General features: G+C 46.6%; 1 protein-coding gene across 9 annotated transcripts in view; it reads left to right on the forward strand.

Moving 5' to 3' along the window:
• Positions 1 to 10,480, forward strand: part of NEXMIF (neurite extension and migration factor) — a 140,269-nt gene extending 129,789 nt beyond the window's left edge. For 8 of the 9 annotated variants that reach the window (XM_067005197.1, XM_067005196.1, XM_067005199.1 and 5 more), the window contains 2 exons: positions 200 to 4,484; positions 5,169 to 10,480. In XM_067005197.1, coding sequence (XP_066861298.1) covers positions 200 to 4,484; positions 5,169 to 5,346 — 4,463 coding nt within the window. In that variant the 3' untranslated portion in view covers positions 5,347 to 10,480. The remainder of the gene's footprint in view (positions 1 to 199; positions 4,485 to 5,168) is intronic. The other variant, XM_067005195.1, reaches the window with a different exon arrangement.
• Positions 10,481 to 12,413: the final 1,933 nt, after the last annotated feature.

Below are 12,413 nucleotides of genomic sequence, written 5' to 3' on the forward strand. Positions count from 1 at the left end.
CGTACATCACAAAATTAATTAGCTGCACGAGTGGAAGATTGCGATCTTGCGGGGAGGAGCCTGCCGCCTTCCAGGCAGGCGGTGGGGAAGAGACGCCCCCAAAACCAGGGAGAATGAGAGCGGGGTGACAAGAACTGTGAGGTTTGTAAACTCTCCTTTTTTCTCTCTCCCTTTCCTCCCTCTCCTCCTGTCCCTCCAGAGCCACGTGCCCCGGATGGCGAGGAGAGGCCGTGCGGTGATGCCGCCGTCGCCTTCCCAGCCCTGACGGCAGCTCCGAAGGAACCCCAGGCGTGCCACCGCGTGCTGCCACCCCTGCCTTCGAAGAAGCCCTGCTCACTGAGCCCGCCGTCCCCGCTGCGGCTCACCGATGTCCCCGAGCACGCGTCAGACGACTCCTCGGCCCACGCCATCTCCCTCACGTCCTGCGTGACGAAGGGCATGAGCTCCTGGTCGCTGCCGGGTGACTGCGAGAAGGCTCCCTTCAGCATGATGGAGCCAGGAGGCATGTCCGCCCTGACCGGGGACTGCCTAATGCAGCCGAGCCGGACCTGCCTGGGCTGCTTCATTGAATCAAAGGACGGCATTGATGCAGAGCCGGGCATAAGCTTGAAAGTGGGGGATATAAATAGGGATTATGACACCTGTTCGGTCTCTGATATAGGGATTCACTGCATGAGCACAGGAGAAACCATGAGATATGGGGATCAACTGCTTTCAGACCAGCTTTTAAGCTTCCCTATGCATAAATCGAGGGCAGCGGACAAAAGAGATGCAGAAAAATCTGACAGTGATTCAGAGGACCCCACTCAGAAAAATTATTACGAGGGATTACTATTAGACAAATGCAATGGTGAGGAGCCCTTACTAACAAATCCCAACCAGGAATGGGGCTATTTTGAATCTTTCATTAGCGAAAGTAAAATTGAGCTGCTTGACCTCTGCTCCAAAAATGAGCTTTCTGTAAATCTGTTTTCTGAGGAAGATGTGGATAATTACATGTTTGATGATGATGATTCGACCTTGGGAAGCGACGTCTGCTCCTTAAAGATCAGATATGAGTCTTTCCAGGACAACGTGCGGGAGAAGACCACAGCCCTACAAGAGGATGCCCAGTTCAACTTCTTCCCCAGCGTCTTTGGCAACTGCACCAAAAGGGACAGCAGGAGCACCCTGAAAAGGGGGCCCGGTGGTGCCGCTGACCCTTCTCAATTCAAGTCTGAGGAAGGCATCATCTGGGGGGAGGAGGAGGAGGATGGTGAGGAAGAGGATGGCGAGGAGGAGGAGAAAGCTGCCTTAAATAAATCTTGCAACAGCACAGAAGTGGTGCAGTACGTGGGCTCCAAAAGGAGCCACTTCTTGGACTCTGTGAATTCCACAGAGGACTCTGGGGAGTTCAGCGACGACAGCACGTGCACGGAGTCTTCCTTCGATGTGCTGCGGGATATAAAGGACTGCAGCCGGTACCTGTCCCGGGACCACTCCAGCTCCTTCATCCAGCAGAACTACGGGCTGCGGGCGAAGAGGAAAGTGCGATACAGTGACGACTACCTGTACGATGTGGACTCCATCGAGAACGAGAAGATCCTGGATAAGAAGGAGTGGCTCCCAGACGGTCCCAAGGAGGAGGATGATGACGAGTGGTGCCCCAAGAAACGGCGAAAAGTCTCTCGCAAGGAGCCCCCCGTTATCATCAAGTACATCATCATTAACAGGTTTAAAGGGGAGAAGCATATGCTGGTGAAGCTCAGCAAAGTGGATGCCAACGAGACAACTGTTACCCTGAACGAGGAGCTGCTCAGCAAATACGAAAAGCTGGCCCCATTGAAGGGCTTCTGGCAAGAGAGGCAGCAGAGCCGGCTGGATTTGCTCAGATCGTCTCTCTACCACAAGCAGAATTTCTATCTTAACGGCTCAGATGCTTCGTTCCTCCCTCACCCACGGAAGCGAAAATGCAAGCTAGCAAACAGGCACAGGATTCAAAGAATTAAAGCCATTGAGCAGTCAGTGAACAAGCTGGGCTCTTGCTCCTCTGATCACAAGCAACCTTGCAGCAGTAAGGAGGATGCAGGCCTGAAAGGGCTTCAGGCATTAGCCATCGCCACCCCCAGCTGTGCGAACGGATTACATGTAAATGACATCACAGGCATTGCTGCCGTGAAATGCAAATCGCAGGAACGGGAATACAAGGGGACGGAGAGGAAAGTGCTCCGCAGGATCAAATTCAAAAGTGAAGCCAGGTTGAAATGCAAGAAAATCAAAGCTGCTACCAACACGACGGAGGGCTGCCCGGCTCTGGAAAACCAGGACTCTGCAGCACGGCTGAAGGACGAAAATGTTCCATGTGCTTCAGACAGCTCCCATCTCCCGGAGTGCCATGAGGATAAGATTGCTAAAAATTCTGCTTTCCTACCATCCACCTCCTCTTCAGACAAGCCTCTGCCATCTGCTAATATCACCACCAATGTACCCCTGATCCCTGGAGGCTATCTGCAGACGCTGTTAGACGCTTCGGATTTGTCGAGCAGCACTGGCATCTCGTACTTCACCCAGCACCCCTCCGAGCAGCAGCACCCACTCCCCAGCATCGTCCCAGCAGACAAGCCGTTCGCCGGCCTGCAGCCATCGCAGAGCTGCGTGCTGTCCCCGCCGTCCGAGTCTGAGCTGCAGCAGTCCCCCGGCCACCTGGAGATGGAGCAGAGCAGCTTCGGCAGCGTGTGGCCGGCGAGCAAAGCTGCCGGCAGCAATCGGCAGGAATTCGCCGGAGAGCTGCGGGAGGCCGCGGCGCTGTCGGGAGAGTTCAGCGGTGCTGCGGGTGCTGACGGCCTCCCGGCCTCCAGCTACCCTCCAGTCAATCTGAACAGCAGCAAATTGCTCTACCAAAAAAATTACGTGCCGGATAGCCAACAAGTGCAGTCTGATGATTCTTATCAGTCGTGTCATTTTAATAATGGAGAGGGACGCTTTCATTTCCAGCGAGGTACACTAAGTACAGATGATGGCAGACTCATTAGTTTTGATTCAGTGGGTTCATTGTCAGTTAGTTCTAGCAATTATAGTTCTTTAAGTTTAAAGTCTTGCGAAAAGGACGGCGAGGATGATATTAATGACGATTTCTTGGCCCACTGCAGTCCCAAGCTAGTGATCCAGCAAAGCATAGATGAAATCACCCCTTTGAAGGAGTCCACGGACCTTTTAGACATTTCCAACTTCACACCCGATAAGTTCCGCCAGTCGTCACTTTCAGAGATGTCCCCTCCGGACACTCCCAACCTTTCCCCACAGATAGCCGGCTCTGACACCAAACCCCTGGGCACCCTGAAGGGCTTCCCGGAGAGCGCCCAGGCCGCTCTGAGCAGCTCCGAGAAGGTCAAGTGGAACTGCGGGGTCCTGCAGACCGAAGATCAGGCAGATAATGGGTTTACTTTAAATAATCACCAGTTTCAGTTCCATATGTTCAATGATGAAGATTCTGTCAGCCTTCTTGAAAAAAGTCCGTGCTTGTCAACATTTAATGAGCCATCTGGTCAAATTAGCACCAATAGCAAAGTGTCGAAATCTAAGAGGAAAAGTTCATCCAGCAAGAATGTGGGTACAAACCAAAGTTCTTCCCAGAAAACCACCAGGAAAAAATCTCCCAAAACCAACAAAGGCACCGAGAAGCCCCAAGGGAAGAACTCCAGGCAGGCACCCAGATCCACCAGGAAGGGGAAGAACGCTGCGGGCCTCAACGGCGAGAAGGCCCAAGCAGGCGGCAACAGAGCCATCAACCAGCTTGCTGGCCCGGCCTTGGCGGCCAAGGGGCTTGCTGAGGGCGTTCAACATTGCGGCCCGGCCACCGGGAAGCTGGGCAAGCACAACGGCCTGGCTGGAGAGTGGGCTGTGGGGAAGGACAGCAGTGCGGGCTGGTCGGAAACGGGCCTGGGGAACACCACCGGCCTGCTGGATGACGACCAGAGGGAGTTCGAGGAGCCCTCCAACATCCTGTCCAACATCGCCTCGGGGATGGCAGACGTCCAGAGGTTCATGATGGCCTCCATCGAGCCCTTGTGGGGGCCCGTAGGCCACAACAGCGTGCCAGACATATTCCGGTCACCCGAGTCGAACAGCCTGAAACTGAAAACCCTTAAAATTCTGGCAGGGACGCCCCAGGAGTCAAAGAAGAAGGCAAACGGCGGCTCGCCGGGAACGGCGAAGAACCACAAGTCGAACAACAAGGGCTCAAGCAAAAACGGCAAAGCTGCTGCCTGCGACCCTGGTCGCCCCAACTGTTCAACTGGGTACAATACAGACATTCACTCTCCCTTTTTTGATAAAAACTATAGTAACCTGAGCACTTTAGGCAATAACGGACCTACCCATAAAAAACTGTACCGTCATAAATCGAGTTCTAAATCACTGAGGGATGAGAACTGTAAAATAAAGCGAACAGACCGCGAACAGACCCATAAGGACCCACCTGTGACAGCTTCTTTTGAGAAACTGAGGTAATGCTGCACCAAACTGGCTGGAATGCCCCTTTAACTTTCCTACTACCTGCTAAGCCCGCTGTTCCTCATTTTTTCCTTCCTGAAAGCAAAAGTTGCATGAAAGAGACATTCCCCTTTTACAGTTTTTGTTGGTTTTTTTTTGTTGTTGTTGTTTTTTGGGGGGGTTGGGTTTTTTATTCTTTTTTTTTATTCTTTTTTTTTTTTTTAATGCATGAAAATAATTATTACTTGCAAGCTACCTAAAAGAATGACCAATTTTCTGGCTTGGCTGGGGTTAAAAAAAAACTAACAAGGCTACTCTTTTCTGCTGTTTGGCTTCTTCAGTTTTTAATTACTTATTTATTGGGGGAAATACAAAATGATTACATGCTCTTTTTAATGATTTTGAAAAGGAAAGACTTTTTTTTGAACATTTTGTAAAAAATAAAACACAAAAAAGAGGTTATGCATCCAAAAGCCAAGATCTCTAAACTAAAGGCTCTTTAGTTTGAAAATGAAAACTCATTCATAATTGAGCTTCATGTGGCAATTTTGAGTGCTTTCTAGCCCCCTCTGCTGTTTATCTCCTAACCTGCATCATAAAGCTTCATCTCCTGTGTCAGAGTTTAGCGCATTTGATCCTGTCGTGGTGACTCCACACGAGCTAACTAAGATGGCATAAAATGTTTGGTTTTTCTGCAGGGAATCAGACTCCATTCTTCTTAAAGCAGAAACAACATTTTTGGTTTTTCCTGTATTTGAAGAAGAGACTCCCTTTTCTAGAAAAAAGACGTTTGATGTTTGTTTCTTTTTTCCGTTTGTTTTTTTCGTTTGTTTCTTTCGAAATATGCCTTGTGGTATGTTGAAATGTAAGTGCTGAAATGAAGAGTTTGAAATTGTGGGAATTTATTATTTGAAAGCGAACCTAATCTGGTATTCTCTGTGAAAGACTGTTTTAAAAGTCATACTGTTGTACAGTAGTTTATGCACTATTACCCACAACAACAAAAAATTGTGCCAAACTATGAACAAGTGACTGTATTGTATATATTTTTACTTCTCTATCAACATTGGGTTGTGAGTGTTTTCTGCAGCTATGCCTTTTGATTTTACTAGAAACATTCCAGTTAAGTACTAACCACCCCCTTTGAAAGCACCTGTAACTCACGATGAAAACAATATTGTTCACTTATACAACTTACCAAAAGTTTTATGGACATGACTAAAAGTGTGCCAAATTTACTTACCTCATTTCATGGATTCACCCTGTGGTTTAAAGCTCATAAAGGAAAAAAAAAAAAAAAGGAAAAAAAAAGGAAAAATACAAAGAAAAAAGGAACTTTGAAACTGATGCTGGGAAATTGTATTGTCCTCTCTTTAAAACCATGAGCAGAAAAACATAATGGTGAAATGTTGAGTTTCATTATAGGAGAGAGTTGAAATGGTGGAGGAGTTCAGAAAACCACTCCAGGTAAGTCTGACAGGAAGTCGAGTGTCTGCATCTAGAGACTACGAAACAGCTGCTTTTCAAGTGTCTGTTTTCTTAAAGCAAAACCTGTAGCTGAAGAGCATTTGAAATGCAAGTTACATTGCTAATTCTTTGTATCTCAGTTTTATATATTTTATAATAACCTGGGATAAATTCTAAAATAGTTATAAAAATGGAACTAATATGTTTCATACATTTATTGCTATTTACTTTGAGTAGTTTCTTACACATTTTTGATGCAGAGCCTGTCAAAAGTGCTCTCATATCATAGCTTTGGTGTTTCCTAAATGTCTAACCTTGCAATGCCAATATAGTTTGAAATTTTGAAAGCAAAATCATTAGTTTTAAATACAGCTCTGAACCTTTCCTTTGATTCAGTTCGTAGTGTAAGGAAGAAACCAGAACTATTGGTGATGTCACCGATCAGGGCCGGATCATACATGACTAGACTTTATTAGACAGCGTTAAGTATTGAATGCTAAATGTATTATCAAAAGGCCTTATTTGTAACCCTACTCACCACACCCTCGCCCTCCAGGAAAATAACAAAAAAAAAAAAAAAACAACAACAAAAATATTCATCTCTTTTCCTTGTGCAACTGAGAGCCTGTGCATTTTGCTGCTGACTTCTTATGAAACCTTGATATGCAAGAGACCTGCTAGCTGGGAGCTGCTAGGACCGGAGGGGTGTGAGGCTTGGACACACTTATGCAATAGGAAGGGGTGAGGAAGAGGAGCCTTAATACAGCCGGACAGATCGCTGCCATGCCTGTGGGCGTAGAGGCAGTGTGTTTCACAGAGGACGTGGCTAGACTCAGTTCTCTGTACAAGCAGGTCATTTCCAGCCCGTGCCAAAGGCAAAGCATCAGGAGTGGCTGAACAGGCTATGTAGGTTCACTTAGCAAAAAAGCAGAGCAATTCTCATTGACCACTTGGAATCGAGACGTAGTCGCCAAGTGTCGAATTGGCATCAAAATGCTCCCAGCAGATTCTCAGATCTTGAGGGCCAGCAGTCCCAACGAGAGAGCATGGCACGGTAATGCGTTTTATGTAACAGGTGAAGTAAGCACGGCTGGTGCTGCCCGGAGCGAGTCACTCCAGGTATGGCCAGACCCTGGGTGGATTGGGAGATGCTCAGGATCCGGGAGACAAGCGCTGTGCTGGGACTCCATCCCTGGGTGTTTGGCTTTCCCCCACCACACTGCTCTCCCTTACATCCCCCGGAGCTGTCTTTTCCATCTGTAGTGTCACCCAAGTTTACAAGTCCTGAATGTGTTCGTGTAGCCAGTTTTTGGGGAGCTCCTCCTGTGTGCCAAAGGGCGAGGGGCTGCTGGCTCCACGGTTTGGGATCTGCAGGCTGCTGCTCCTATGGAGACAGGTCAGGCCTGGAGCTGGGACGCGGCACGTCCCTTCTTTTCGACCCAGAACCATCCTTTGAAAGCACATTTCCACTGGCCCATGCTGTGTTCTTCGTGCTGAACATTTTAACCATGTGGTCCATAAATCAAAAAATGATAAAGTACCTTGTACTGAAATAGATAGCAATATTTATTGCGTTTGAGGAATGTGCAATAGGGCATGAATATAAGGCATAAAACGTATGTTGAAAACCCAGGAGCAACCCGACTGCTGGACGTTTCAGGACACTGTTGGTCACAAATGCCAGCTGCCTTCCTTGTTTCTCTCCTCTCAGTTCTGCTGCTCCAATTTCTCTGCCATCTCCAATTGTCATCCCACATCCTTCCCCAAAATTTCTGACTGTGGAAATTTTAGAGACCCCCCCCAATCCCTCATGGAGCAACTCTGGCCTTTCTCTGTCCCTGCAGAAGTTAACCCCACTGCTGTCTGCTCTCAGACTACCAACACTGGGCGACTACCTTGAGCCAAACATCAGTCATCCCCTTTTGGCCCTTATCTCCACCTGCCTATCACTACCTCAAGATTTTAATCACTTCCACTTTTGCCTCATTTCTTGCCATATAAGCTTATTTTGTCTGTTTCCCTTTCTTGTCAGGAATGTTGAATTTTTGTTTCTCCCAGCCATGGGGATGTCTCATCCATCCCCTGCCCACTATCCAGCACCCCATGGGCTCCCCGTGCCACCCCATGCTCACTTTGCCTTTTTCCCATCCCAAAATTCGTCATCTTCTCCAATCCCGGTGCACGTCAGCCATCTTCTTGTCAGACTCCTGGCTGTTCAGGGTGATTAATTCAAGCCGCACAAAGATGTTTATTCTGCAGCATCCCTTAAGATGTCTTTTCTACTTGATCTCGCCCCACTCCTGCTGTAGAGGCATCGTGTGGAAGGACCCTGACGTGGTCGCGCTCTCCTCTCAAACTGCGCCGTGCTGGCACGCTGCAGTTGGGCGAGTTACAATCAGCAGCAAAATTAAAAAACAACTGCCTGCAAAGGACGGTCATGAAAACGGGGTGAGATCAGACCAAACCAGGGCAGTTTAACATGACCTTCCTTCGGGGAATACGTAGCGAGGGTGACGTCCTCCCAAAAGAAACCTTACAGCGAGCCGGCAGCAGCCAGCCTGACCCCGAAGGCCACAGTTTTGCTGGAGGTACTTGCATATAGAGGTTTTGTAAATAGAAAAATATCACTGATGGGGATTCAAGTAATCATTTGAAAAATAAAAATAAAAACTTGATCAGGTTTACATGTTGCTTTTTTATTATTATTTTTAACGTAAGAGTTGTTGGAGAATCACGGATTACAGACCAGGTTTAGCGAGGTATTTGGTGGAGGGAGGCGAGCGGTGCTGCGCAGCTCTGTCCGGAGAGGAAAGCTGGTTGTTTTATTTTATTTTATTTTATTTTATTTTATTTTATTTTATTTTATTTTATTTTATTTTATTTTATTTTATTTTATTTTATTTTATTTTATTTTATTTTTATTTTATTTTTAAAAAACATTACAGCTCCAATGAGCCAGGAACCAAAATAGAGACATTCTAAGCATTTTAATCCCATACCTGTCGGACCATATTCTTTAAGTGAGGGCTCGATCTAGCAAAGCACTTGGGCAGGAGCACCCGCTGCCGGGGCCACCACTTGCCCAGGTGCTTTCCTGGAGCACAGCCTGACCCCGGCGCGAGCCGAGAGAAAACTCCATTGAAGTCAGTGTAAATGAGAAGAGGATCAGGTGCATGGACTTCAGTCGGTGCAGGATCAGGCCCTTGGTCTTACTTTCTCAACTCAGTGTGTTGGACTTTGCCTATGCAGCTCCCAAGGAGTCCGGTGGAAGTTGCATGGTTCAAGGCGCTGACATCTATTTGAGAATGTGCCTCTTTATCTCTTCAGCGTGTAAAATAATGCAAAAAAAATAATATATAGAATAAACAAAGTACAATGTCTGTGGTAGAAGCAAGGCTTTTCAAATCTGTTTCTCAGGTAAACAAGTGACACTAATGACAGTGGAGTAACAGCCATCTAAGGGAATTCGGATCTAGAAAAGGAGGATGCCCTCCATCCCGCAGGATACTTGGGTTGCCAGACACGTTTACTGAGCCTTTGAACACTTGGTGCAAAAGGAAACAAGAAATAAAATTTGTATTCACCGCTACCCTTCAATAGATAGGAAAAAAAAAGTTTCAAAAGCACAAAGGGAAGACTTTAAAATAAAATAAATGAAAAAAAAAAAGAAAAAAAAAAGATTCCAGTTAAACTCCTTTTGTCTTTTACTCCCCGTGGGAAGCAGGGTAGGAATCGAAGGAGATGCTCTGTTTCGCTGCCCGCAGCGCTGGCTGTGGCCGTTCTGACTGCTGCCTACAGAGATTTGAATGTACTGCTCCTTGAGTTAACTTCCATAGAACTAGAGGCACCTCGCGAGTAAGTTGCTACTGTTTTATGGTGCTAAAGAAAACTTTTATCCCCCCTCAAGCATTTAAGGAATATTAAATGGCCCTTTTTATGAATGTAACATATCCATTTCTGTTTAACATTTTACACTGCAATTTTAACATGTTTGGAAATTATTTGCCTTTTTCTTTTAGAATAAGCTTTATAAATATTCTGTAGAGTCAATTGAAGTATAATTCTTAAGGATCACTCTAAGACGCCTACAAAATCTTGTATATTTTTAAGTGTGCCAATTTGTAAAATATTTTGTAAGTGTATATTTTTCTTAGAAAAGTGCTGTGAAGTGTTTGTATGTGTGAGGTTTCCCTTTTTTTGCACCTTCGGGTGTTAATAAAAGGATGTATACTTAAAAGTTTCTGGTTTTAAAAACCAAAATACAAAGAAAAAAATTAAACTTTTGTTGGGAATTTTGTAATAAAAAGAAATGTTGTGAAAGAGTGTAGTGATATTGTGTAAAGGAAACTGGAAAATTTGTGAGCGCTTTGCTGTTTTATAGATCCTCTTGTAAATTATTCTTGTAATATTTTTGGTTTTGTTGTTCTTGTTGCAAAGGTTTTAAATATTTGTGACTGACTCTGTATGGTGAAAATGTCATATTGTTAACTTGCTGAGTTTTGTTATATTGTTTATGGAATAAATAAAAAAATTTAAAATCTCATTTTAAGATCATGTATGAAGAAGAAATTAAAACTGCCATTTATTGAATAACAGAAATCGTTTCTTTAAACAAATTGCTGCCACCTGAAACAACCAAGTGACAGTCCTGCCACCCCTCACACAGGCACTCCTGATTGCAGCCCTCCTGCTTAATTGGGCTCACGTTAATTACTGTGAATTGCATTAGAGACGAGGGGTGTGACAGGGGATGGGAAGAAGTGGGAAAAGTGCCTGTGTGGGTTTTGCTTCTTCATCTCTGGCTTCTTCCAGTGAGAAGTGGGCACTGGGAGCACTGGGTTTTTGTCCCGGGTCAGCTCTGCTGGGGCAGATGTTCCTGCAGGATGGGAATGCCACGGGCTTGGTCTTCGGGGCCTCGTGGGAATTGGAGGTGATAAAACATCACTGTTCCTTTCCTGAGTGATGGGAACAGTGGGGCGAGGGCTCTCCAAGCCCTCGGCCCGCAGAAAGCAGGGCACGGCATCGTGGGGAGGGGGATCCTGGATCAGTGGTGCAAGGGCTGGAGAGCCGGCACAAATGTTTTCCAAATCTAGGGCAGCGTTGGGTCAGTGCACCCCAGAGCCTGCTGCTGGGCTTCAGCTCCTGCTGTGGGTACGGAGAAGCCACCTGGTGAGTTGGGGACACAGGGCGGTGCTCGAGGCAGGATTGCCAGGTAAGGGCTCTGGGGAGTCAGGAGCAATGCTGCAGAGCACCACCCAGCGCCCGCTGCCATGTCCCTGCTGTGGGGACCATAGGGCTTGGTGTGGGGAGGGTGGCACGGCCATACAGATGGGCTGATGGGGCAGCTTGGGGCTTAGCCTGGACAGGAGGGTTGCTTCTGATGTGTAGGGAGAGCTGCTTTTTTGCCAGGAGAGCCGCTTTTGCTGTGCGGATCCCTCTGAAGTTAGAGCAGGGTGAGGGCAGAGGTGGGCACGGAGCGAATGGGGACGGGCAGTGGAACCTCAGCAGCACTGTGCTGAGCAGGAGACAAACTGCCCAGCTGCGAAGGGCAGATGAGGGTTAAAATCGCCACCACTTGCACTGCTCAGCCCCAGCTTTGCAGCCTTTTAAAGGCGAGGGTTTTGTCATGGCAGTGTTCCTTCCAGGGGAGAGCTTCCCATATATATGTATAAAATATGTATGGTGAAAGCTAGCCTATAAAATAAGGCACCCACTAAATGTACACACTCCAGATCTTTGACCCAAATAAAACAAATTTAATTACGCAGCAAAGCCTGAGTAATGTTACAGACAGGGCCCTGTTAAAGTGCTTATCTACTGCATTTATTTCACATGCACAGGGCTAGAATTAAAGTGCTGATAACTGCTGGATGAACCACCACCCATCCAGGCGGGGGGAACCAATTGCAAGAGGTAACTTTTGGTTAATATCAGCCTCAGCCCACCTCTGTTGGGGTACCAGGCAAAGCCCCCGAGCTTCCTTGGACCCAGCCTGATGGGTTTTTACACACCATAAATTGCGGGTGGGACCTGCCAGAAAGGGGCCTCGTGGGGTTGGTGTCGGTAAAGGGATGCAGGCAAACGGGGTTTCGGTGGGATTACACCTATGGCAGCCTTGCTCAGGAATATACTTTGTGCTGCACCAGTTCAATAAAGCACTTAAACACACACTTTATCTTAAGCATGTTAGAGATTATATCCCTCTTTAGCAAAGCGTTTAAGTGTGTGCTTAATTTAAGGATTTAATTAAGGATTTTAATTGTAGACTTCAGTATGTGCTTACCTGCTTGGCTGAATATGGCGAGATTACTCCATGCTGAAGATTTCTACATACAGTAAATGACTAATTCCTCCAGAATGAAGATGCTACATTGTTCTTGAACAATGCAGCTAAAATATAAATAGGAAAAAGGTGAGAGACAGTCAGCTTGATTCCTCCAGGTGAAAGCATTATCCATGACCAAAGCTGAGTTGAT

Source organism: Anser cygnoides, chromosome 13 (assembly GCF_040182565.1).
Source record: "Anser cygnoides isolate HZ-2024a breed goose chromosome 13, Taihu_goose_T2T_genome, whole genome shotgun sequence".
NCBI classification, from domain to species: domain Eukaryota; kingdom Metazoa; phylum Chordata; class Aves; order Anseriformes; family Anatidae; genus Anser; species Anser cygnoides.